The 26157-nt window shown below is 46.8% G+C and overlaps 1 protein-coding gene, 2 long non-coding RNA genes and 1 pseudogene across 4 annotated transcripts in view; 2 read left to right on the forward strand and 2 right to left on the reverse strand.

Moving 5' to 3' along the window:
• The first annotated feature begins 2648 nt into the window (after window positions 1-2648).
• LOC135398430 (putative nuclease HARBI1) lies at window positions 2649-4122 on the forward strand (annotated as a pseudogene).
• A 1142-nt stretch (window positions 4123-5264) lies between these two features.
• On the reverse strand, window positions 5265-6082 carry LOC135397781 (uncharacterized). The gene is made up of 3 exons (XR_010423744.1): window positions 6034-6082; window positions 5907-5972; window positions 5265-5597 (listed from the first exon to the last, which is right to left on the reverse strand). It is a non-coding gene; the product is annotated as an uncharacterized LOC135397781 (long non-coding RNA).
• A 3646-nt stretch (window positions 6083-9728) lies between these two features.
• On the forward strand, window positions 9729-12201 carry LOC135397783 (putative nuclease HARBI1). The gene is made up of 4 exons (XM_064629361.1): window positions 9729-9992; window positions 10076-10188; window positions 10282-10430; window positions 10936-12201. Exons 1-4 carry the CDS (start codon window positions 9770-9772, stop codon window positions 10955-10957), a joined length of 507 nt encoding a protein of 168 aa, XP_064485431.1. The 5' UTR covers window positions 9729-9769; the 3' UTR covers window positions 10958-12201.
• Window positions 10884-26157, reverse strand: part of LOC135397784 (uncharacterized) — a 102490-nt gene continuing 87216 nt past the window's right edge. For both annotated transcript variants that reach the window (XR_010423745.1, XR_010423746.1), the window contains exon 3: window positions 10884-10986. This is a non-coding gene — a long non-coding RNA (uncharacterized LOC135397784). The remainder of the gene's footprint in view (window positions 10987-26157) is intronic.

Consider the following 26157-nt stretch of genomic DNA (forward strand, 5'->3'; position numbering starts at 1 on the left):
AAATTTTTCGTTCTCATGCAGCAATTCTGCAAGGCCGTAACCTCCTTACGGAATGAATGTGTTAAAAATACCATGCGTGTTTATTGTCATGTACATGGTGTCCCAGCTAAATGTTACCGTATTTTTTAAAAGTATATCTATAACCTTTCCGATATGAAATCAATTGCAATATATCATATACTGAAGGGCGCTCTCTAGGAAGGCATTAGGAAACTTCTAAGGTAGTGTCTTAACTAACTTTCATAATTAACTTTTTAATTATGAATGCTACGAAGTTGTTCCAATGAGAACATCTGACCTCTTCGGTCACCAAATACCAAAGCCGTTTTCAGAACAAAAATCAGTTCGATAGATCGTTCGCAGAAGAAAAAATCGTGAAGGAACACCATTTCTTTCTTTATTTTATTTATTACGAATCTCTAGAGTGGCGTCTTTCCTTCGCCCAACACGAGAGAATGAAAGAGCACACTGTCGCCTCTTGCGTCTGTGAAAAAGATTTAAACAAAAAGACGGAAAATGCAGCTCAAGATAAGCGCAGCTCCGATAGAGTCACCCCGATACATTTTTTTTTTCTTTCCGCAAGTTAACCAATCTTCCATGCACTGAGTCGGCACTGTGCTCTTTCATTCTCTGGCATCGGGGGTCAACGAAAGACGCTTTTTCGAAGATGCACAATGAACAAAATAAAGAAAAAAAAGTGTTTCTTCACTAATTTTTTTCATGCGATATATCGAACAGACTTTTGTTCTGAAAACGGCTTTGGTATCTGGTGACAAAATAAAATGGATACAAAATAATTGAACACTGTTCGGGTTTTGCGGCGATTTCTCCTCTCCCTGACTCGGTGTCACCACTTCTCAACTGACAACAGGTTGTTCCTGAAATCATGGAACAGCCCGCTTTGTCCCTGGAGTGAGGGAAATAGCGATGTTGTTTCTCAGTCTACATTATCATAAAATGTGCCGTACTTGATTTTCTTTCCGCGTTATCTCGTTTGATCTGCACAACACAGTTCGCGATGTGATGTGATGTGATAAACGTCACGCAATAAAACTACAACTACATTACTGTAAAAACCTGGCAGATAACAAAAAAGCAATCACCGATTCCGCTGCTTAATAAATGTCTGCGTTATATCAGATTTTAACGAGAGAAAAACAACGAGGACGCTAGGAAGCGGGGGCCCCCATGTTTTGAGGAACAGCGTGATGTCAGTATCGTCAAACGGTGACAGTGAAGGTGATACGAAAGAGCGGCTGACGAACTCACGGCAACACTCGACGATAGTGCATTTTCGCTCATTTTTTAAGGGCACAGGGAAGTGTTACTGTTTCGATTCTTGCTGACTAGGCTTCTCAGGGTTGTGTTCTCCCAATTTGGAATTGCGCGCTCAGCTTGTTTTCAGGAATTATGAAGATTCATTACAAAAATAATTAACGGCCGCACTAATTGCATTGATAATACACATACCGTCCACAACTATTGCACTCGAGACATTGTGCTGCTTGGGCATCTCTCTTCCTTTGTCTTTGATTCGAGGGCCTATTTGAGCAACACCTACAGGATATGGAGAAGGCCTGTGCCTTGCGTCGCATTGGAAGGCCTGTTGCATAGGCGCCGACTGCGGGGGGGCGCGGGGGCCCTTGCCCCCCCGGAACATGAACTAGGGGGGGCGCCGCCTCCCCCGGGAAGTCCCGCTAAGAGGCTGACACCAACCTTTGGGCCTCGGCGCGCCCGGGTCAAAAGAGCGAAGAGGCACCAACCCAAAAATGCATCTTGCAATTTGTAAAATATGTATCCGCCCACCATACTCATTATCACAGTATAAGGTGAGGCGAAGAAACACAGAGGATGACACAACACATAGCCTGAATTTCGCCCAAAGCAATCAGATCAATGAAACGAAGCAGTCGAAAAGGTACCAGCAGCTGCCAGTGAGGTGTAACGGCAGGACCTTCGGAACACATATTCGTTGGGAGCGGGTTCAACTCCCGCTGCTCCATTTTATGGACCATATTCATTATATTGCGCGCATTTCGGGTCAAACACCGAGGATTCAATACATTTTGTTCTTTTTGCACTCAGTTTTCAAAGGCGCAATGCCTTCAGTTGTGCACATGTTCACTGTTTACGTTCTCTCCGTTTTTTATTTTGTTTTGTTTTTTTCTGTTCTTCCTTCCTCTTCTATACCAGTTCTGCATACATCATAGGATCCCGCCAGAGTGTGTGATTCTTCAGCTTTAGTTTTGTGGTCTTCATTTTTCTTTTCCTTTTATTTCGTTCTTTTTGTTTTCTTATTTTCTTTGCCTCTTTTGACTTCCCCCTTTCACTGTTTTTTAATAACAAGCCGACATCCATCTGGCTTACCTTTTCTTTCTTCTTCTTTTTCTCTTACTAAACATATCCCCCCCCCCCCCCCCCGCCAGAGTATACTGACTTCGCGGTGCGCCCTTGCCCCCTCCGGGAAAATGAAAACTCTCCGCCTCTGGGGCCGGATTCACAAAAGCATCTTACGATAAAATTTCTCGCAAGCCTGTCGTAAGGAAAAGTTACAACAAATAGCGGATTCACGAAGCGCGCGCGTCGTAAACTTCTTGCAAGTTACAACGAAATCCTAAGAGAGCCACCGAGCAGTCTTACGAGCAAAGATGGCGGCGTACCTAGCAGCCGTGGAGATTGAGTCAAGGAGGACTTTGAACCGTGAACGCGTTTTCAAGACAAGGACAGTGCTGGAAAGCATACCGGATAGCCATCTCCTACGATACTATCGTCTCCCACGCGCTTCAGTACAAAGCCTGTGCGACATACTGGCTCCAGCCTTACGGCGTCCAACAGCACGGTGCCATGCGATACCAGTAGATGTGCAAGTGCTTGCGGCGCTTCGCTTCTACGCCAGCGGGAGTTTCCAGTCAGTCGTCGGGGATGTGGCGTCTGTCAGCCAGAGCAGCACATCCCGTATAGTTAATGGGGTGACGAAAGCGATCGTCGAACTGGCCAACGAGCAAATAAGGTTCCCACGAACATCGCCTGAAGTCTTCAAAACAACTTTAGGTAATTTTCGAAACTCTTGTTCAGTAACGACATGCTTGATATGCACAGCTACACGACATGTGCACTTCATTTTTGCGAAGGATGTAAATTATTGCAAAAAAGTTGTGTCTAATATGTTTGAACGACCCACAAGCATCACAGCACACGCATGATCGTACAGAAATATATTACTTCTAACATCACCTTCGCCCATTTCTAATGTGACCTTCTATTGATGTCCCCAGGGTTCCTCGACATTGCCGGGTTTCCAAAGGTTCTTGGGTGCATCGATTGTACACACGTGTGCGTCAAACCTCCTAAGCGTGAGCTCCGTGCAGCCTATCGCAACAGGAAGGGCCTCTATTCAGTGAATGTGCAAGCAGTATGCAATGCAGATTGCGAAATTACACAACTCACTGCTAGGTGGCCAGGAAGCAGCCACGACAGCTTTATTTGGTCTATGTGCAACTTGCACGACGAGTTTAAGGAAGGCAGAATGCCTGAAGGATGGCTTCTAGGTAAGCGCATTTCAGTAGGTATCACATTAAATGATTATGCTTATCCTTACTACTAGGTGACTCAGGTTACCCTGCACAGCCATGGCTGCTGACACCTTTCCAGGCACCGTCAACTACCGCAGAAGAGAAGTACAATAAGGCTCATCGCACAACCCGACAAGTTATTGAGCGTACCTTTGGCGTGCTGAAAAGCAGGTTTCGCTGTCTTGACAAGTCGGGAGGGTGCCTTCTATACCCTCTGAAGTCATGCTGCAGCATCACTGTGGCCTGCAGTGTCCTGCATAACTACTGCATCCGCCACAATATTACCTTGATTGACCCTGTTGGTAAGTTTTAACATACAACGTAACTTTTGTGCAAGCAACACAGTGCTGATGCTTTGATCCCTTCACAGAAGCAGCATCCTTTGGCTGTGTGTGTAAAAGTGTAGCATAATGATACCTTTACATACAGCACTGCGTGTGCCATACTCCTTCCAGAGATACAAGAAGAAGAGCCACAGGAGTCAGGAATGCGAGACATGCCTTCCGGGGTTTCAGTACGAGACTGCCTGGTGGCACGGGTCTTCACATAGCTCAAGAAATGTTCAACAGCTGCCAGAGTGTCCCATCGTACAGTGAACTCTATTTTTGCAGCATTCCCACCCCACTGGCTGGAGGTATTTCCAGGATGTGGCACAGCAGAGAAAGACTTTGAAACCTTTCCGTCGATTATAAATGGAGCCTGAAGTTTTGAGAATTTAACCCGTTTCTTCCTTGAATTGAACATTGCCTCTCTAGGGTGCAACTTGGTCGTTACCCAGCAAATTGCCCTTACTAAACTGTCTGTAGGAATGCACACTAGCTAGTTTAGCAACAAATGCAATCATATCACCATTTGTACCAAGCCAGTACAGTTCATGTGAGTAGTAGGGTCTCATTTCTCCTCGAATTTAGCATACTGGAAGTTCTTCCACCTCAATTCACATGAAGTTAGAGTACATGTTCATTTCCCCAATTTTTGTCCTCCAAATCTGAAAAAAAAAAACAAAGTATTTCCTGAAAACTTCAGGCTCTAGTTATAAATGATATGAAGTCTCTCGTGCACTAATTCCTGTGGACATTCTTCTCACCAACTGACATCATCTCACCTAATGAGATGTTGCTAGACTAACTTATTCACCCTCGCTTTGCAGTGCTGTCCCCTCTTGGTTTGTGCAGTCACGCGATTATACACATGCTAAAAGAAGTGACTTCAAGTAAATGGATGGTAGCTTTATACATGACTGGACTGTACAGAATATATACAGCTTGTACAAAGTACTACTCCCAATGTTGCAGCAACAGTTTCAAGCTTCAGGGCAGCAGTGGGTCTCACTAGTGGGGGCACCCTGGACAAGCACTGGCTGACAGTGTCGGTCATTGCGCTCTTAGCAGATGGCATCCCGGCATGTAGGAGGCAAAGATGCATAGGGAGCAGGGGAGGTATGTTTCTTTGCTTGTGGCTTTTGGTAATCGATGTGTGCCTTATTCAATCTCACATGGAGGATATCTTTGAATCAGAAGTTGATAAAAGACCAGTAACAAACATAGCTTTCAATTTTATGTAGCAATATTACCTACCACTTTAATCCCATGTTAGGATCAATTACATACTTGCAAAGATCGGTTACCGAAAGCCACAAGCAAAGAAACTTGCTGGTCTCTATGTGTTTTTCCTTCCTCCATGCTGAGATACGATCTGCCAAGAGTGGAATACCCAACACTCCCGGCCATTACTTGTCCTAACTGCCCCCACTGGGGCGGCCCTACTCCTGTTCCGCTACTAAAACTGTGTTAGTCTTTGCTGTGTGAGTAGTAGTACACATTTACAATGTAACATTTTCATCTATGTTTCTGTTGTTTACTTGGGCAGCTCCTGCAGGAAGCGTCTTTACACCATATTTGTACTCTTGGATGGCTAAAATCCTGCCCAATATGTCGACTAGTGCTGCAAGGTGTCCCTCAATCTTTCGCTGGGTTTGTGCAATGTCCTCTGCGCTGCTGACCCTCGACGTGGAACGGGAAGCACCTGAATAAAATAAAAAAAAATGAAAATCCTATATAATGCAATAAGAGAAGATATGGATCATGTTGGTGAGAAAAAATTCAGTGTGCCAAGCTTCCACCTTCCAATATCACAGTTCGGTTAATGATGATGTTGGCATCCTATGTATAATCATTTTTGTTAGAATGGCATTTTCGTAAGCATCTGTGATATGTGTGCGAAATAAATTCCGTTCCTGCTATTGGTCTCCTCCCTGCCTCGGCATCGAATACATCTCAGTATTACACCAACCAGACAGTGTGACGTGCAGGCATACTATGTAATTATGCTAACCTCTGTGATGTGCAGTCAAAGGCGTAGCAGTGTCTGTTTGGTGCACCCTTGCCTCTTCCTCAGGTGCTGCATATACAGACATCACACAAATGGATGGTGGGTACAGTGCACACTTTAGATTACATACCTTCAACGGGATCAGAAACAACTGATGCAGTAGTAGAAGAGGTGGAGCCTGCAAAAAGGACACGTGAGGTGTAGAGAATGTACGACGAATGCGTGTATGAGCGGTCACTCACAAGCCGCATAGGCACGTCACTTACCCCTGCGCTGCGTGTCGTCGTAGTCGAGTACGACGTTAGCTAAAACACACAGTACAGAAAAACCATGTTACGTGGTGAAAAGTCCATCTAACAAAAGCAACTTACGTCCTCCTACCCCAATGTCGAAGCTGCCGTCGATGCCGGCAACTGTGCTCGCGTCCAAAGTGCCAACCACTCGTTCCTCAAGTGGTGTAAGGGGCGGCACGTCGGCGGCACCACCTCCAGTCCTTCCGAGACTGCGAATAACGCTTGCTCCTGTTTAACAAAGCACGAGTTGTAAACCGAAACTATTGCATATTCAAAAGCATGCCTCACCGACGTACCTCCGCAAGCTGTACACATCACTGTCGCTATACGTATATACGGTCAACGAATGAATCCTTACCTTTTTTCTTGTTGGCGCTTTTGTAGTCCGTCCACTTTTTTTTAACCTCTGCCGTCGTCCGTTTGATTCCTGACACAGCGAAGACGCTCTCGGTTATCCCTTCCCATGCCTTGCTCTTCGCAAGGGATCCTTGTGGGCCATCACCAGTGGCATCGATTATTGTTTTCTTCGCTTGATACCCCGCTACCAGGGCTTCAATTTCCCGTTCAGTAAAATTCGGCCGCCGAGCGCGTTTCGCAGGAGGTCCCGCTGTCCCCGTACTACCATTACCGCCATTACCGGCACCGTCCATCATGACAACTAACGTAAGTTAGCTTTACAACAAAGCACGTGAGGGAGACGGGCTCTCATTGGTAGAATAAGTCAAGTTGCTATAGCAATAGCATACTCTCGGACACCGCCGTTCTTGTGTCGCTGTTGAATGTGACCGGAAACCACCCACTCGCCTACTTGCGTGATTGAATGCTTCTCTCTCCACAACGATCGCGCTGTGAATCCACTTTACGACTTTCTCTTACGCGCTTCGTAAACAGCGACATCGTACCGAATCTTACGCTCGTCTTTGTGAATCCGGCCCCTGGCCTGTTGTTACTATTGTGGATGCTGCCATGAAGTATATGAAAGAACGAACGAGAAGAAAGCTCGAAGCAGGTCGCAGGCCTCCATATAGGTGACGTAAGCGTGCATGCCCGACATTATTTAGGAAGTGTTGGTTTCGGCACTTTCTTGTGCCGAACGTGACTCTGCTTTCACCTCTAGATGTTCTGAAAATAAGCAATCTTCCGCTTGTTTATTTTCTTATTTTTATTTCTCAAAGGGAGGGAGTTGATAACCGACAAGCATTCTTGATGGTGCCGGGAAGAGACTGAGACGCAAAATTTGGAATTAAGCATTGAAGTGTCCTCATGATAAGGCCAAGAACAAACTGAAGCGTACGATACAGTGATCACTGAGTAAAAACGTGCAAGTAACAAAGTGAGGTGCGGTTACTGAATTCGCTTTCTTAGCTTATAGAGCATAATTTCTTTTCAGCATAATGTAGGATAATTTCTGGGCTTTTCCTCAGACGCTGTCACACATACGTCGGCACATTTCCCTCAGAAGTCGCCCCAGGACACACATTGGTCATCGTCGACGGCATCCCCATTCCCCACAAAGAGAACAAAAAATGGACCAGGGCTAGCCTTACAAGTGGCAATCACCCCGTTCCACACGCTACGAGCAGCACCCTAGAACTCTGAGCAGAAGCACAGCGAAGAAAAGTTTGGCAAAGCTTATCAAAGCTGATTCATCACGTTTTCATTCTGCGCTGGGCAATTGCTGCTGATAGCAGGGCTCCGCGCGCGATATCTGATGTACAAATTCCCTTTCTCGTCTGCCCACGTCTCATTCCATCTTCCTTCCTCCTTGCCGTTCTGTTCTTTCAAGTTGGCTTTCTTACACGTTCTTCTGCTATCAGGCAGAACCTGCATTAGAGGAGGTGTCCCTGAATTCTGGTCATGGTAGCTGTTCTGTACGTAGCGCCAAAGCCAAGATTGTCAGGCTAATCGGTCTGAATATATAATTGTGAAGTAGCGCAATAAAAGGTATTTTTCGTACTAAGGTCGCTCATCACACCCCATGACTGCGAGCTTCTCACAACCCTACCACCGTTCTTATTTTTCGCGTTCAATAGCACCTTTATTCTTTCTATTTACATTGCAACTTTCACATGGATAACCGTATATCTGATACCAATTGTTTTCATCTTGCAGCCACTGAGCTCCAGTTCCCAGTAGCAGCCCTCGCCAGAGGCAGTCCGACATCATCAGGCTTCTTCAAGCAAATTCTGGAGCAATATTAATCCTGTCACCCTGTGTACGTCTTGCTTGCATAACCGTATCTCGCACAATAAAATACTTAATGTGACAAAAACAACCAAGGCTCAGTCGTATTCCTGTAACTCCCACTGTATTCCGACAAACGCGAACAAAAAACAAAAAACAGTGCATGGAAGAAAAAAAAGTAACAAAAGAGGACGGGAGGCAGAGCAGAGAGGAGGGAAGTAGTAAGAGAGAAACGGATGCCACGTCATTTACGTCATTCGCGACATAATCAAAAAAGAAAAAAAAAATAGGGTGGCTAGTCCTCAGTCATTGGTCGAGCTCCGGAGGTCACGTGAGTTTTCTGCTACAATAGATTTCTACCACAGCTTCGCAGCCCTGGAGACGCAGCGCGTGAGACGCAAGAATTTGAGTCTTTGGTTGTCAGCGTCGTCACATAGAGGAAATATGGTGGAACTCTACGCCTTTCTTGCTGACGAAGGGGTCAGCGACAGCGAATCTTCGCGACATTTTCGTGAACACCGCGATGCCTTCGACAGCAGTGTGATAGAAGAGGAGTTCATCGGCCATTTTCGGTTATCCAAGGCTGCTGCCCGGGAGGTGTGCGACGCCGTTGCTGATGACATACGCCGATGTGAGTTTCTTTTGTGTGTTTTAATAGGACGTGTTATAGGACGTGTTTCACCAACGTCGGCTACAATACAACCCGAGAGCAGTGCACGGTTTCATTAACGGGTTTCATAGACAGTGAGGCTCTTTTGAAACGAATTGACAAGGACGCAAGGTGAATTCCAGTAACTTAGTCAGTGTTGACGGCAAGGAGTCCAATCGTAACGCGGAGTCCTTAAGTAAGTCGTAACAGGTCCTGAACTTCAAGTTATCCTTCAGTTCTGCATCATGTATGCTAGTATTCGCGAAGATTCCAGGAAAATGCCGTCAGCTGATATTACAGTGCGGACCACAGACCGACTAAGTCTGAGTGAACCTAATCTCTGTTTGAATGTGGCTAAACTGACGTTGGTGAAACTGGGCCTGTGCAGTGAAAACCTACAGCACTGAGTAAGGGAAATATAACTTCGGAGCATTCATGAGGTTTGGTTGTACGTCAGCTATCGCAATAAAGCGGTAAAAATCTGCACTTCATTAGCGTTATTTCCCTGATGTTCTGGTTCCAGTTGACAGGAATAAGAAAACAATAAAACAACAGCCTACACTCGCGTAACAGCAGGTTTTGCTTTGACCATTGCGTTGCGATTCCAAGAGGAAGTGCTTGAAAAGCTAATAGATTAGTAATTATGAACAGCCAAGTTTTTGGGATCATTCTGAAATAAGTCTCCACTTATAGCCCAGCAGTGGTGCAGCACAACTCTGTCGGTGGAGCAGAGGGTCCTGATGGCGCTCATATTCTATGCAACAGGAGCATTCCTGGACAACATCGCCAGTGATGAATTCATCGCCACTACAAAGCGCCCGGTCTCCGAGGGTATCCATGCTGTCAGCCTAGCCATAATAAAAAATTTGGGACCGAGATATCTGAAGTTCCCGGCATCCACAGAAGAGAAGGTAGCCATCAAACGGGACTTCTACGCCATAGCAGGGATACCCGGATGCCTTGGTAAATTTAAATGACAGTCCTTTTACATTGGTGTTCATATGATGTTTCTTAAATAAATGACAGGTGCTGTTCTTATCATGCAGGTGCAATTGACGGTACTGCAATAGCCGTCATCGCCCCGAGTCGCAGTGACCCCCGCTTTGTTGATGGGAATTATTATTCCCACAAGGGATACCATGCCCTCAACGTGCTAGGGGTGAGAGTGTGATTCTGAATTAGAGTTGCTATGACAGTGACAACGTGCTGAGCTTTTATTCAAATTTGGCTGCCTAAATTATGTTATTTGCAGATCTGTGCTGCCAATCGCATATTTCTCCACATTGACGCCACGTACCCAGGGAGCTGCCACGACTCCTCGGTGTGGAGCATGTGCGAAGTCCGTCTGCGAGCACCGACGACATTTGCAGAGGGCGAGTGTTATGGGTGGTTTGCTGGGCGGTATGTGGAACATTTGTCTCAACTGCTTCAGTAATGGTCCTCAGAATTGCACTTATAGTAAGCAGGAAGAAGTGGGGGACAGGGGGGTTAGTATGCATCCTGGGCCGACATCGGGGGGACTGTGTCTTCGGGAAATCCCAAGGAAAACTTCAGACATCACAGTCTTCAGCACAACCTCCGTTATTACCAATGAACGGGAGGCAGCTTGGTTTTGAATTTCTTAGTAGAGTAGCATGCTTTGTGTACACGTCAACATAAAAGTATTTGATGCTGTTGTTGCATACAGCAGATGTATTAACTGCAGAATTAGACGACTTCGGAATTGGTATATTCACAGAGTAAATAGGCACACCTTCCATGGGAAGGTGCAGGTCAGGTTTATTTTATAGAAACTACATAAATATTAAATATTTTTCAGAACAGTTTGTCTACTGATGTCATGAGCTCACAAGTGTAACATCCATCAAACAATTTCAGTAACTATAGCTTTCTCTCTTCTGTGCAGGAGATCTGGGGTACCCTCTTGAACCGTGGCTCTTGACTCCTGTTCGTTCTCCTGCAACACAGAAGGACCAGGCATACAACAAAGCCCACTGACCCGGGTTCGAATTGAACAGTGTTTTGGAGTTTTAAAGATGCGCTTCCGCTGTCTGCATCGCTACAGGACCTTGCACTTTGCACCTGACAGGGCATGCAATATTATCACTGCATGTGCAGTTTTGCATAATATGTGCATTGACTACAATTTGCAAGACCCTGAACACGAAGATGAAGGCTCCGGTCCCGATCCTCCTGCTGCTCCCGAGGATGAATGGGATGATGTAGAGAGCAGTGCATCACAGGCACTGCTCAGGCAGTGCACCGCAGGCAACAAGTTATTAACAGATATTTTTAAATGTGTATGGCATAAAAGTACAGGGACCAGATAATTTCTAATTCGTACATTCTAATTTAAAGGACTTTGTGACATTTTATTTAGGATTGATTTCCACCAAAACCATGGTGCAACCAAGGTGTCTACCAAATTGCAGCCTTCAAATTGCCTGACATTTTCACGTTTTCACCTCCCCTTTCAAGGAAAATCCTGACCAAAACAAAAGGGAACTTATCCCGCTTTTACTATTCTTGCTGCAATGACATCTACATACCAGTATGTACCTGCCAAAGAAAATTTAGGACCGTATTGCAATTTATTGGCATGCTACAGGAGGGTAAGGAACGGGAAATGCATGTGCGTCAATGTGACAGACAATCAAATCATGCGCCTTTTCTCGGTTTGAGATTTTTCGACTGATTTTTGCCAATTTTCCTGAGTTTCCCAGTGACATGAAAATTCCCTGACAAGTCCTGCGTTTCCAGGTTGGTAGGCACCCTCAAAACACCACAAAAGCGGATGTCAGAAATTGAGAGTATGCTGGGATTGAGTATTTGTTGTCATTGTGTCTTCTTTTCACAGCTGCTGTAACGTACTGTAACGTATTGTTATATATGTTTTCCATATACTCCAAAACTTCATATTTTGCAAAATATTTTCATTGGCTATTGTAAAAAAAAATATATTTCGCACGAAAACAGTGTCGCTTGCAATATTTCCCACCAGTACGTCACGGGGAGAGCTTAATACTCAAGTAGTTGGCGTTCCTTTCATTTTCAATCTTGTACCTGAAGTACTCTGTCACGGCTTGAGCCATTGGAGTGATGATCTGCACACAAGCGAAAGCAAACAATCTAACAGCCCTTCCCCATGTAATCTTTCTTTGTATATGTATGTGTTTTGGATGAGTTTGTGATGACCATAGTAAATATGTTCACTTAATGCAGAGCTGATTCTAATTGATTTCACCAACACTGCACCTGTGCTGCGTCAACTGTACCTTCCTTACCTCCTTAGTGTACCTGTACCTGTACCTCCCGTACCTGTACTTCCTTACCTCCCGGAGCTGCGTTATTTCCGCAGCAATCCGCTCCTGCACACCTCCAGAATGCGATTTGCTATTGGTGCGGGGACTCGCCGCCTTCGGCATGGCCCTATTCAACCACGCTGTGTGCCTGATACGTCTGGCACTGCTGCTGCGGTAGCCTCAGTTTCCTGCTGGGGTGCACATTTGTTCGCAAAAGGCGGTACATAAAAAGCTAGCTTGTAAGTCAATGCAGCAGACATCTGCTGCATTGACTTACAAGCTAGCTTTTTATGTACCGCCTTTTGCGAACAAATGTGTATGGGTAGCATTGATAGGAGTCCTGGAAATATGGTCGTCAAGCTCTCTCAGGAAAGCAAGCGCACAGTATCAAATTTCTGCAAGCCCTCTATTCATCTGTGATGTTTTCATGACTTGTCTTAACTTAATGGGTGGAAATGTTACTTGCTAGTTGCCTTGGTGACAAGACTATGAAGGCTCCTCCCTTGTTCTCTTGTGGTCCCGTTCTTTTGCATGACAAAGCCAAGACTTGACAACCATTTCGATGTTTCCTTGGTGTGGTAGTCCGTTTCACCTTAGTACACCACATGGGCTCGGTAAGTCTTAACGCGCGGTCGTCATCACACCTTTCCAAGTTGTCAACAATACGAGGCTTTATGTGTAAAAATGCGCTTTTTACCGAGAGATCCTCGGATAAAAATAATTACCGTGGTCGAAAAACATCGAAAACGTCGTCCAGAAACAACAACCGCATTGTTTACAAACGGTTTGGCCGCCGGTCACGGGTGCTGCCATCTTTAGGGTCACGTGTGCCTTGACGTTTGCTGTGACGTGCGACCAGGACCTGTCCAGGATGCATTGCGTTCGCCCAGCACGCTTTCGTCTACGGAGCAATACATTGGATGCCGCCCCTGTGCTTTTCAATGACTTCATCATTAATTTCTTAGGCACTTGAGGCTTTGTATGTATTTGTCCTTTCTATGTGTTTCAGCCAACATGTTCCCTAGCGCGTTGTCCCGATCCGATATCTTCCTTTGATCATTTCATCAAAAGACTGTTTAGAAATTTTACTTCCACGGGAACGTCTTCTCTTTCTTCTGCATCACATTCGTCGCATCTGCAAGTGCGTGGAATTTTACGAATAACACCCGGTTTACGCTAACCTTACCAAAGCAAGTTCATATTCAAGGCACATATATACAGGGTGTCCACGCTAAGTGTGAACAGATTTTTTAAAATCAATCACTTATCAATCACTTTTTCCGAGATGAACTCAATTGCAATATAGCATATGCTGAAGGGCACTCCCTAGGGGGGCATTAACAGACTCCTAAGGCAATATCTTAACTTTCAATAATTAACTTTTTAATTATAACAGCTACGAAGTTGCTCCAATGAGAACATCTCATCTCTTCGGTCACCAGATACCAAAACCGTTTTCAGAACAAAAATCCGTTCGGTAGATCGTCCGCAAAAAATTCGTGAAGGGACGCCATTTTTTTTCTTTATTTTATTCATTGCGCATCTCTAGAGACGCGTCTTTCCTTCGCCCCCAATACGAGAGGATGAAAGAGCACACTATCGCCTCTTGCGTCCTGGAAAAAGATTAAAAGAAAACAGAAAATGCAGCCCAAGATAAGGGCAGTCGCGACAGAGTCACCCCATAGATTTGTGTTTTTGTTTTGTTTCCGAAAGTTAAAGCTAATCTTCGACGCATGAGGCGGCACTGTTGATTGATTGATTATGTGTTTAATGGCACAAAGGCAACAAAGGCCATAGAGCGCCAAAACCATGGTGAGTGTGTCGGAGATGATTATGGGAAAGATGAGGTGAGAGAGAGTGTGTGGTAGTTAAAACCTATCTACAGGTATGAGGTATGAGCGATGAGATTGACCAGGATAAGAGAGAGAGGGGGATGACGATAACAAGCGAGCATGGCAGTTAAAAGCTATCTACAAGTGTGACAATGAGATATTTACATGAGGAGTTCGGTGATATTGGATAAAAGCGGAGCAATACTTATCATCTACATCTGACTAAGAAACCCACACGTGGTCAAAAATTTGATTACGTTATCAAACGGCACAAGAGGGGTGTCACCCAGTAGAAGGGCTGGGTGGAGTGTAACATGGTATCTGTAGAATGCGGTGAAATACTGTTGGCGTTGGTGTTCGAAGTGAGGGCAGGATGCCAGTACGTGCAAGACAGTCAAGCTGTCACCGCAGTGCGCACAAGCTGGCGGATCCTGACCTCTCAGTAGGTGGTGATGCGTGAGCCATGTGTGTCCAATCCTCAATCTCGCGTAAAGAACTTCGGATGATCTGTTGATGTGTTCAGTCCGATGCGGGGGGAAACGTGTGGCTGTGTGAGGTGTAGCTTGTTATTTTCTTCCATGTCCCACTCCTGCTGCCACTGTGTGCAGACAGCTCTCTTTAACACTGGCAGGATATCGTGGTAGGGTAGTCCTAGAGCTGACTCCTCTTGTGCTAACGCTCGCCGAGCCTCACTGTCGGCTTGTTCATTCCCCGGGATCCCAGTGTGGCTGGGGTCCCAGCAGAGACAGATTGAAAAGCCTCGGGAACAAAGTTCAGTCGCAAGCGCTCGTACTCGCTTGACGAGGTGATTCTTGGTGTCATAGCATGAAAGCAGCGCACGCACAGAGCTTAGCGAATCGGAATAAATTACTGAATTTTGAAGGTCGTTTTGTTGAATGTGCCGCAGAGCCAGGAGAATCGCGTAAAGCTCTGCGGTGAAAACTGTGGCGTTCGTGTTCAGGCGTGCCGTCACAATAGAATCACCTTCAAGGGCAACGGCCGCCACACCATTGCTTACTTTAGTCCCATCAGTGTAGATTGCATGGTGGTTCCCGAAGTTATGGTGAATCTCCAGGAATTCCTGGAGAATGACAGTGTGTGCAGTGGACTATTTGTCAAACTGTGTCATTTTTAAATTTGATTGTATGCACTGTGCTCTTTCACTCTCTCACACTGGGGGTAAAGGAAAGCCGCTTCTTTGAAGATGCGCAATAAACCAAATAAAGAAAAAAATGGCGTTCCTTCACGAATTTTTTGCGGACGATCTACCGAACCGATTTTTGTTCTGAAAACGGTTTTGGTATCTGGTGACCGAAGAGATCAGATGTTCTCATTGGAGCAATTTCGTAGCTTTTATAAGTATAAAGTTAATTATTGAAAGTTAATTAAGACATTGCCTTAGGAGTCTGTTAATGCCCCCCTAGGGAGTGCCCTTCAGCATATGCTATATTGCAATTGATTTCATCTCGGAAAAAGTGATTGACATATTTTTGAAAAATCTGTTCACACTTAGCGTGGACACCCTGTATATATGTGTGACTTGAATATGAACTTATTTTGGTAAGGTGATATTTGTAAGGAATATATTTATCCTACCTCGTGTTTCGGATCCTTCACACCGAAAAAACACGGATCGCTCTCGATCCAGAGTACTGGTCGCCCCGGAAAGCACGCAAATCTCTCACTTGAAATGCACAACTACTGCACAGATCCGAATGTCTTCCGGGGCCACGAGTGCTCGAATTGAGTGGCTGTCCAGACACACACTACGATTACATGTTGCAGGTATATGAGTATTTACTTCAGCCTTTTCAACTTTCCAGAAACGTTAATTATCATGTGCTATTAGGAACATCTCAAATACTCTGCTGGTCACTCGATTCCAGACGTCCCCAAGGCAATCAAACAAGGGACCAACCAAACAGGAGGTGCGATGCAATTTATGTAACATTCTCAGCTGCGATCATTTAGTTCCGTTATATAGTTGCTCAACATGTACATCAGAATATGTGTAATATTTGACTACAAACGAAATGCATTTTTGTGGTGCTGTTCCTTTGACTTGGACCTGCCTTTGTTGGGACCAGCGATCCTGCAAAGAGCGATTGTATACCAGTTGGGCTGGTATCAGCTATGCAGTGTTCTCGTACAGAGACCACTTCAACCGGTTCCTGCTCAGCAATCGGGTTTGCAGCTGGTCCCAGTTTCAACTGGTTTCGCTTGTGAATGGGACTGGTTACAGAATCAGTTGGGCCAACTTAATCGAACTTGTCCCTGTTCGATAACCGTTCAACTAGCGCCAGATGAAAAAAAAAAAAAATGTTCGCCTGGGATACAAGGCGCCGTATGGGATGAGTGATGCTAACGAAAGTGGACATCCAATTAAACGCAAAGGGGTGGTGATATACATGTGCCTGGAGGCACAGTAGGCCAAAATGAGAGCAGATGAGCAAAAAGTGTTCGGTTGCTTCATTCTAGCCGCAGTGGGAGAAAATAGGTGATAAAAAGCGTTCAGCACGGTGAAGATAAAAATTTACGGGTAGCGCCAGCTACCAGGCGCTACCCGTGGCATGGAGCTCGCGTCACATAGACTTATTCCCGGTGCAGTTCTCAAAATTCGACGGAATGGTTATTTTTCTTCTTGCTTTTTTTTTCGTTTTGTTACGAAGAGAAGGCATTGTATACTATGGCAATTTACAATTTCACAAACAAATGGGCGTAGACCTCTCACTGTTGAACGCAGAAAGTATGAAGCATTATGCACGAAGAATTATTCAGAATGACGGTGTAATTACGGACCGTGAACCTGAATGGTGGGCGTGAACCGTTGGGGGAGACACCGGCACACCGTTGAAACTGACAAGGAAGAAAAAAGGCTCGTTCCCTTCTTTGGCTCCCGTCATTCTTGCCCCCTGCCTTGCTGCTCTCTGCTCAGTTGCTGCTTAGTTTAGTCCGTGTGAAACGTTAGAGGGAGCCAGTCTGTGTGGCTGGTCTTCCGCTCTGATGCCAATACAGAAAAGAAAAGTTGCTGCTGCTGCTACAGTTGGCGATACAAGATATTTTCTACCAACAGTTGCAAAGGTAACTCCAAGGATGTGTTCTATACTGCAGATTATTACTGTGAGTACTCTTCTGTGAATTTCGTTGTTTGCAAGAGCGAACCGTCACTCCGAACGATGTCAGTTTCGTACGAGATTTGTTTTGACGCCTTATCAATGTGGATATTATGTAAACGTTCAAACGTGAGGAGACGAGAAGGAATGGTCTCGTGTGCAGATTGATTCTGAGCGTGTTAAGAAGTTCTGCTCTTCCAACGTATCGTAGTCACGATACGATACGTTACGGTTGCTTTGTAAGCTGCCTGGTAGCAAGCACTGTTATACGGACTTGGTAATTGGTGATGGTGTGGGATAAATCCGGACAGCAGCTTCCGATATCAGTCGTACGTGTCTGTCACTTTCGTGTTCATTGGTACAAGAACCAGTGGGCTAAGCACCGGATATCGGGTCAACTTGTGTGTTCCGCTCGTTTGCGGTTCGTTAAGCGTCAAAATCGCAACGCCTTCTTTTAAATCTCCAGACTGTGGCGTCTCAGGCGCGTTCAGCACGCGCCTTATACGTGCTAGCTCAGCCCTATTTTTCTGAGGCTTGCTCTATTTTTCTTCTGTTTGGAGCACAGCCATTCTTTGCCATTACTTGTTGTCAAGGAGAAGTGTACCTGGTCTTGTGGCACTTGTGTGGTCACGTTAATTGTAACAAAAACGGTTATGCCCAGTGCGTTCCACAGATTAGTGGCATGTTTCAATGCAATGGGCAACGTCCTGCGCAATGGTTGTTATTCAGCGTTATGCATTTTTAGCCTATTTTTGTTTGCGATTATGTTGTTGGCATAGCTGCCACAAGCACGAGAATGCGCCCAGTTTCCAGCTGTTACATGCTCACATGTGTCATGCTGTGCCATGTTACGGAATCTCAGCAACAATTGGCTTACTCTTAGCAACGGACTTCGCCGCATAGCACGCTCTTAGCTAAGCGCCGTCTCAACTGGCATCATTCTTCACCTTATTTGCTGAAAACGGGAGATGTACGTCAAATATGTAGCATTATGCAGTTCATAATTCCCACAAAAATGGCGTACGATCCACCTATTCATCAAATCAAGGGACAGAACGTTCTCATTCGGGTGACGGTTGACTAAGAGCGTGCTATGTGGTGAAGTTTATTTTGATTCCCCATCCACGATCATAAAATAGTTCTTGTTGGTGTTGTTGAACTAGAAGCGGTAACTGTGCGCTACCTGAACAGGAGTTCACCTCATAGCAAATTCTCATTACCATTGAACTCACCGCACAATTTATCTCACAGTACTGTAGGGTTACTGCTTCTGATTCGAAGAGCGAAGTGGGCGTACGCCTTTTGTAGCAATGTGAATATATCCTGATTGCTAGAAAAAGGCAGACGCCCTTCTCTCCCTTCAAATCAGAAGCGGTCACCCTATCATTCGTGGTAGTGATCGGCGCACACCGTGCAATGAGGTTAAGCTCAGTTTTAGAAGTGTAGGAATGAATTGACTCCGAGCATGCATTGCGGTTCTGTTTTAAGCCCAGGCTTAAGGCTCCATATATGTCTCATTTCCTGCGTGACCTGCCTGGTTCCTGGGTGCCTACATCAGCGATTCCGTCTTAGGGTGGTGTCAATCTTTGACACACCACATGGCGCCGCCGGCCATCTTGGTCCCCATTCCCTAGACGGCGTGGTATTGCGAGCATACTCTCTTAGAAACCAACTAACTTCACCGCATACCACAATCACAACCATAATCTCGTTATCTCCCCTGATTTGTTAAAACGAGAGGCGTACGCCTTTTTTGTTGGTGACACTTATGCCGCACATAATCAAAAACAAAACGATATACACGCTTCCCATGGACAAAAAACGTCCAACCCGACGAAAGTGAAAGGAGGATCCAGGCTTAGTCGATCCTCAGGAAGAGGTGCCACCTTTTGCGTTTCCAGCTTTCCGCGGAGTTTCCTGAGTTGCGCTAATACATCTCTTTCTACCGACAATCCAAAATCCGGCAGCTCTGACGGCCCCTTCGGTGAAGTGACGCCCCTGACGTCTCCGTGGTAGCGTCGCGTAAGCAATAAGCCTATGTGATGGCGGCCTGGCACGATGAGAGGTTGCTTCTCCTTTTCGTCGAGTTCTTTCGAATTTCGTAGGCGGCCACCGATCCTCAGTAAGTCGTCATTGCGTGTCATCATCGTCATCGTTTTGACAGAGTGTGGTTGCGGTGGCCATCAGTACCAAGGCTCAGGAAGACGTCTGCGAATTCTTCACGCTGGACAGAGTGAAGTATGACTTTCTTTGCTGCCTCGAATTTGTCCGTGGCTTGCTGCAGTAGTGCCAATCACAGCAACCATCCTGAGGGTCGTGAAAAGAGCGAGTGACATGTATGAGGTTCGCTACGGCACGTACGAGAGAGGTCCACGAGGAGAACTGTTCGAAACGATGAGCTCCCAGCGACTGCTTTTCTATGTGTGTCGCGGAGACTGTCACTAGCGGCCCGACGTCTGGGTCACCGTCCGGTTCGAATAACAGGAAGTCTTTCTCGGAGTTCATATATTCGTGTCTTTGGGGGAATTTTGGCCCTGTCAGCCAAGTCGTACGGCTGAGCGCGCTCGGGGCCACAGGTCTAGTGGTGTGATCCGCAGGATTTTGGTCCGTTGGGACGTAGTGCCACTGGCCCGGTTTCGTGGTTCTTCGAATGCGGGAACCCAGTTGCTCACGTAGACGTAAAACCGCCTTGACTCATTGAAGATATATCCTTGACCCAGCTGTCAGAGTAAAACCTGACATCATCGATGGGTGTATCAATTTCGCCCAGGATTAGCTCTCCGATTTCGACAGCGAGCACTGCAGCGCACAGCTCGAGCCTAGGAATTGTCTGTTCAGGCCTTGGGGCTAACCTTGCTTTACCGAAGAGAAAACCCACGTGTGGCGTTTCGTTAGCGTCGATCACTCTGATGTACACAACAGCGGCAATGATTTTCTCCGACGCATCCGAGAATATGCAAATCTCACGGCGACTGGCGTGTGCTAGGGATGCGGTGTCGTATCCTCGAGAGCTTGCAGCGAGTATTTCCGTCTTTGCCAGCCGTGGCTCACAGCGAGGGGGGCATCCCAGTCAGGGGTCCCGACAGACATCTCTCTTAGAAAAGTACCCTGAAAGTACCGGGACGGTCATACCCAAAGGATCGTAGAGACTGTTGACAGTAGACAGTACACCACGACGGGTGTTTGGGCTATCCTGCGCAGGAGCTCTGAAGGTGAACGTATCAGTTTTTAAGTGCCAGCTCAGGCCAAGGCTACGTTGCATTGGTACATCCGCTCCATTTAAGTCCAGTCCGGCAGCATAGTCGCCGGTCAGGAAAGCCTTCATTACGTTAACGGAGTTGGAAGCTATTTTGTGGAATCGAAGATTGCTTCCCATAAGCATTCTTTGGGTCCTCTCGAGCAGGTCGACTGCTTCATGTTCCGACGGTAAGGACTTGAGGCCGTCGTCCACATAAAAGTCTTTCAACGAAGTGACGTCCGTCCTTTCCAAATTGGCTCTCCGCCTCCCGCGCAGTGAGTCTCAACCCGTAGGTCGCAATAGCGGGCGAACACGTGTTTCCGAAAACGTGTATGCGCATCCTGTACTGTCGTCTTCACGGAACCAGAAAAACCGAAGGAAGTCCCTGTCTTCTTCGCGTACGAAGAAACAATAAAACATGCGCTGGATGTCCGCGGTTACGGCGACAGCCTCTTTACGGAAACGGAGCAGCACTCCGACCAAATTGTTGGTCATATCTGGTGCCGAGAGCAAAGCGTCGTACAGGACCCCGCGGTACTTCGCACTTGAGTCGAACACTACCACCCACGGAAACCGAATCAAATCCGAGTAGTGTTCGACTCAAGTGCGAAGTACCGTGGGGTCCTGGACGACGCTTTGGTACCGAAGCTTAGAAGGTACCAGCACGGACTTGATTCACTTCGTGGTGGGGCAGGCTCGGCGTGACCCTTCTGCATCAGGTCTTGCATGAAAGTGACACAGTGCTCCTTCATCTCGGGCTTTCTTTGCAAAGTTCGACGTAGGGAAGCGAAACGGCATAGAGCCTGTTCCCGGTTGTCTGGAAGATACGGACGTGGATCACGAAAGGGCAAAGGAGCGACCCAGTTATTCCAAGCATCCTTGTAAAATCCGTTGCCCATGAGACTTAGAAAACGTTGCTCCTCTATCGAAGGGGCAAATTTCTCGTCGTCCAACGTCGATCTGAACAACGGGTCGTGTGAGTCGTCGTGGAATGACGGACACTGTGCGGCTTTCGAAAGCAGCGGTATTTCCTTGACAAGGACGTGTTTGGGACACGGCGTGAACCAAGAAGGCCGTCCGTTTTCCAGCACGGCAGTAACGAAGGCATGGACCCTCTGAGGCGTACGCAGCCTGTCCACGCAAACGTCACCAACCCATCCAACGTCCAGTCTCTGAGCAAAAGGAGCATTGTTGGGTGCGTTGTGCTGCGTCACGTACTTTGTGCGCTTGTACAATGTCTCTGCCCAGAAGCAGAATAATTTGTGCGTTGGGCTCCAATGGCGGAATGACTTCGGCCAGTTTCTTCAGATGGGCGTGCTGGCGTAGGAATTTCGTCCCTGTTGGGGGCTTGTCGCAGGCGACGCCTTCAATAACATAGCCTTCAGCACGACGACCCATTGCTTCCACAACTCCTGCGCACGTTCTGAGCGTATAGGGATACTGGCACCCTTGTATGTTGAAGAGCTCGAAAAAACCGGGTCGTGCCAGCGATTTGTTACTCTGGTCGTCGAGAACCGCGTACATGCGGACTGCTTTGTCCGGGTAAGCCTCTGGGATACACCCTGACGAGGCATATCTTCGAGCATGATCTTCCGGAACGGGAAGTTCCGCATAACTCCGTGCAGTTTGATGTAATGTGAGCGGACGTCTCACTCGATAGGTCCCCGTGGTGTTCACTGTAGATTGAGGATGTGAGAGCACTATATCAGGATGAAGGGCAGCGACGTGTCGCTCACTGTCGCACTCAGTACACTTAATTGTTGAGTTGCAGGTTTTGGCGTTGTGTGCTGTACAGCAACACTTGAAGCAAGACCCATACTCTGCTAGCAGACGTTTTCGTTCGCTCAGGGGTTTACGTCGAAGAATATAGAAAACGGTGGGAAGAACACTCGGTGGTCTTGCTTATATCTTGACCCAAGGTTGATCCATTTCTCTTGCAAGCTCGGAGGTAGTTTCGACACAATTTGGTTGACTCCACGTGCCGTGTCCAGGTATGAGAGTCCAGAGAGGTGAGGGTTCGTCTTTGCTGATTCCAATTTTTGTAGCAAATCTCCGAGCTGCCGTCGTCACCGATAATTTTTTTGAACTTTTCTAATCTTTCCATGAGCGAATTCTCTATCGCTTCGCGGGCTGCCGTAGGCTTCCTTCAACCGCTCCCAGATAGCGTGGGGGCCCGTGGTTGGGTTTCCAATATGCATAGCCCGGAGTCTACGAGCGTAAGCCGACGACTCTGCTCCCAGCCATGTGACCAAAAAATCCATTTCTTCAGTGGCTGATATTACAAAAGGCGTTACGAAAGGCCGACCTCCACGACCTATAGTCCTCCGCTCGGTCCGTAAACTTCGAGAGATCTGTGGTGACCAGCTCTCGACGAAGTAGGAATCTGGCGACGTCACCCATGACGTATGCCGGAGAGGATCTCTTCCAGCAGTCTGGTGGTCCTCCGCAGGCGGAGCTGTCATCGTAGGGTCAGTCCGTTCCACACCCAGCGCATGATGTTGGTCGCGGTTGTCTTGAAGTGCTACTGCGTTTGGGGGTGCTGCGTGGCGCAGACAAACTCGGAGATCTCGTCTGGCTCTGGACGCCCGATCGTAAGGTTGGGCTCTCGGAGGAGCTGTTGCGGAGATGCTTCGGCCTGTACACCGTTCTGCGACAAACCTCACCTGTCAACTATATGTTGTTCAGGATGCCAACCTCTCCCGTTCCCGCACACGCTCATCAGCAAAAGAAGACATCGTCCACGTTTGTCGACTAAAGCCCTACTTTGCCCGTCCTGATTGACCAGGATGATCAATCCCTCCGCAGTGTGCGAACGACAACGATGACTGGCGCGTGATGGGTGCTCGTACTGTTTTTCCTCATACTAACACTTGGCCAGTTTTGCTACACCTTTCAATTGCTACCTTTTGCTACTCCTCGTTCTGTCGGCCGTATCAGCGAGTTCAACTTCTGGAAGCCTTGAGACGCTTAGAGCTGCCTCCAGAACCTTTGTTTGAGCAGCTGCCGCTGCAGCCGCTTTCTCTTTCTCGAGCGCTTCCACGCTAGCTTCTATACGGGCCTTTTCCAATCTCAGGGCAGCTTCTCGCTGGCTGTAAGACACGAGCGTGCGTGCCGCTTCAGCATCCGCTCGAGCTTTATAGTTGCTGCGACGCTCGTTGAGGAACTTGCATGGGATGCAGAAGATTGTCTTGATAAGCCAAATGAGCTCATGGAGCCATCAGCGCGTCTGGTGCCTGTTTCGAGTTGATGCTCGATCCCAGTGAGTATTCCACAGACAAGGTTATGTCTATCCTTGTCTATTGCGTTCTGTACATCTCGCTCAGTAAGGCTTTCCTCAATGTTTGTTCTCGTCATGAACGTGGTAAACTTCGCCGCTCGGAGCTTATAGCGCTTGTAGCAAGCGTTGAGGTTTGCTAGCTCTTGCGACGAAGCCTCACGAACTTCTCTAGCTCCACCTCGGTTTCCTCCCACGCCTTCTCCAATCGGGTGCGATGTTCGTCCCTCTCAAACTCGTAGTTATGCTGGGCTTTCTGGGACAGAGCTAGTCTCCGCCTAGGCTTTGCTCTCTGCACGTCGGCGACCGGCGTTGTAGACGATCTGTCGAGAGCTTCTCTGTCAGGTCTCGGAAAAACTTCACCAGCATCTTTAAAGGTTCTCTGACCAGAACCTGGTCAATGTCTTTGTTTGTATGGATAACGAACCTACATGGTGCCTCCAAGTTACAACTGAAACGTTTCGTCTCTGCGGAGCCGCCAACTATTCCAAACAAGGATCCGAAAAGCGGTTTCGATTTCTGCCCTCAACTCGTGCGATCAGCGCAAAACTCTAGCTATTATGCAGTGGTTTTCCCATGTGTATGACGTCAAACGCCCGCGACGTTTATTGGTGGAAAGTCCACACCGGAAGTTCGGGTGGTTTCCGCAACTTCCGTATTGCTGGGTGCTTTTTCAATATGGACGCGGAAGCACAGCGGAGTCGACAAGTCAGCTTTTCAGCTATCTTTCAGCAGAGTTTGGAGGCCTTGCTTTTGAAATGTTGAGCCGCGAATCGACTTCAGCATGATGAGGAAGTTCCAAAGACAGACTGTTAGACGAGCTTTCAGCATCCATCACGATGAAGCACATGAACAGTTTGTGTAAATTTCATGTTTGACGGCGCCGTGTAAAGGGGCCGGAGTGGTTCATTGCATAATAATGCCGAAAGAAGTCGAGTGCTTATGTTGCAAGGAGTGCTCTTAACGTAGCATATTTAGAACTTCGAGGGCAGCACGAACCTAGCGCTCATATTCACAAGTAAGAAGCGTACGTGTCTCATGCACAATCATGCTGGTTGGTTTCAATAAAAAATAGTTTTTCTGAACTTTTCCCTGTTGTTCGTCACTTATTCAGAAAGAGTGCAGCTGAATTAATACTCGGCGTCCTACTAGCTTTAGCTTTGTTCAAAGCTTGCGTGTCTCATACAGGAAATAGATACGTACACTACATACCAACAGTTCGTGAGATGGATGTTGCACAAACTTGAAAAAAACAAGGGAATCGTTATACCAGTCTGCGCGGTGAACAGGATACGCAAAGCCTTTCCCATAGTAACTACTACATGCTTTAAATATCCAAGATACTAGGTGGAAGTACCCCCTACAGGGGGTGCCCTTGCAATTTCAGCTGTAGACACATGTCGGTAATCAGTGATGGCCACTAACTACTTCTACAGTAGCTTAACTACAACTACTAACTACTTTGCGACTGAGTGTTCTTGGACACCTAAATATGAATCACAAGCAATGATAAACTTTGGCTCAAGCCATTGCTACGATCGTCAAATACAAAGCTTGCGGCGAAATTCTTTCTGTGCCTACGCGATAAACTAAATTGCAGAATTATTTCACAGCAAATGAGGCTTCACTAGCAATATTTATTTATTTATTCACATACCCCAAAGGCCATACCCTGGGGGACACCAGATGATACGTGACAAAAGGACAAGGAATGGTTGTTCACGAAAGTGGACTGGAGGCGGTCAGTTAAGAGCATATGAATCCAGGAGAGAACGTGTGCATCAAGGCCTAGTTGTGAGAGTTTTACCATTAATCTAGCGTGCGGTACAGAATCAAAGGCTTTAGCAAAGTCCCGGAACACTGCATCTGTTTGAGTAGAACTGTCCATATTTGAGTGGAGATCGTGGATAAAAGCAGCTAGTTGTGTTTCACACGAGAAATTTTTACGGAAGCCATGCTGGCAGGGGGAAAAGTAAGTATTTGACTTGAAGAAGTTGATTACCTGCTAATATATAATGTGTTCCATGATTTTGTAGGGGACGCTGGTAATGGAGATTGGTCTATAGTTCAGCGGTGAATGAGTGACACCACTTTTATGCACTGGTATTATCATTTCCCGACGCCAGTCTTCTGGCAGAACTGAACTATTAAGTAGGAAGGTAGTTGCCTCAGGACAGAAGCCGCCGATATTTCGAACAGAGACTGTTCTTTTTCTGGGCACCGTTCTCATCATTGGCATGGTATTTAAAGGGTTAGGTGTGACGTGTTTAAAGGTTCATGCGAATTGTCCCTTTAAACCATGCCAATGATGAGGACGGTGCCCAGAAGAAGAACAGTCTCTGTTCGAAATATCGGCGGCTTCTGTCCTG

The sequence above is a fragment of the Ornithodoros turicata genome, chromosome 6, assembly GCF_037126465.1.
Source record: "Ornithodoros turicata isolate Travis chromosome 6, ASM3712646v1, whole genome shotgun sequence".
In the NCBI taxonomy this organism is placed as follows: domain Eukaryota; kingdom Metazoa; phylum Arthropoda; class Arachnida; order Ixodida; family Argasidae; genus Ornithodoros; species Ornithodoros turicata.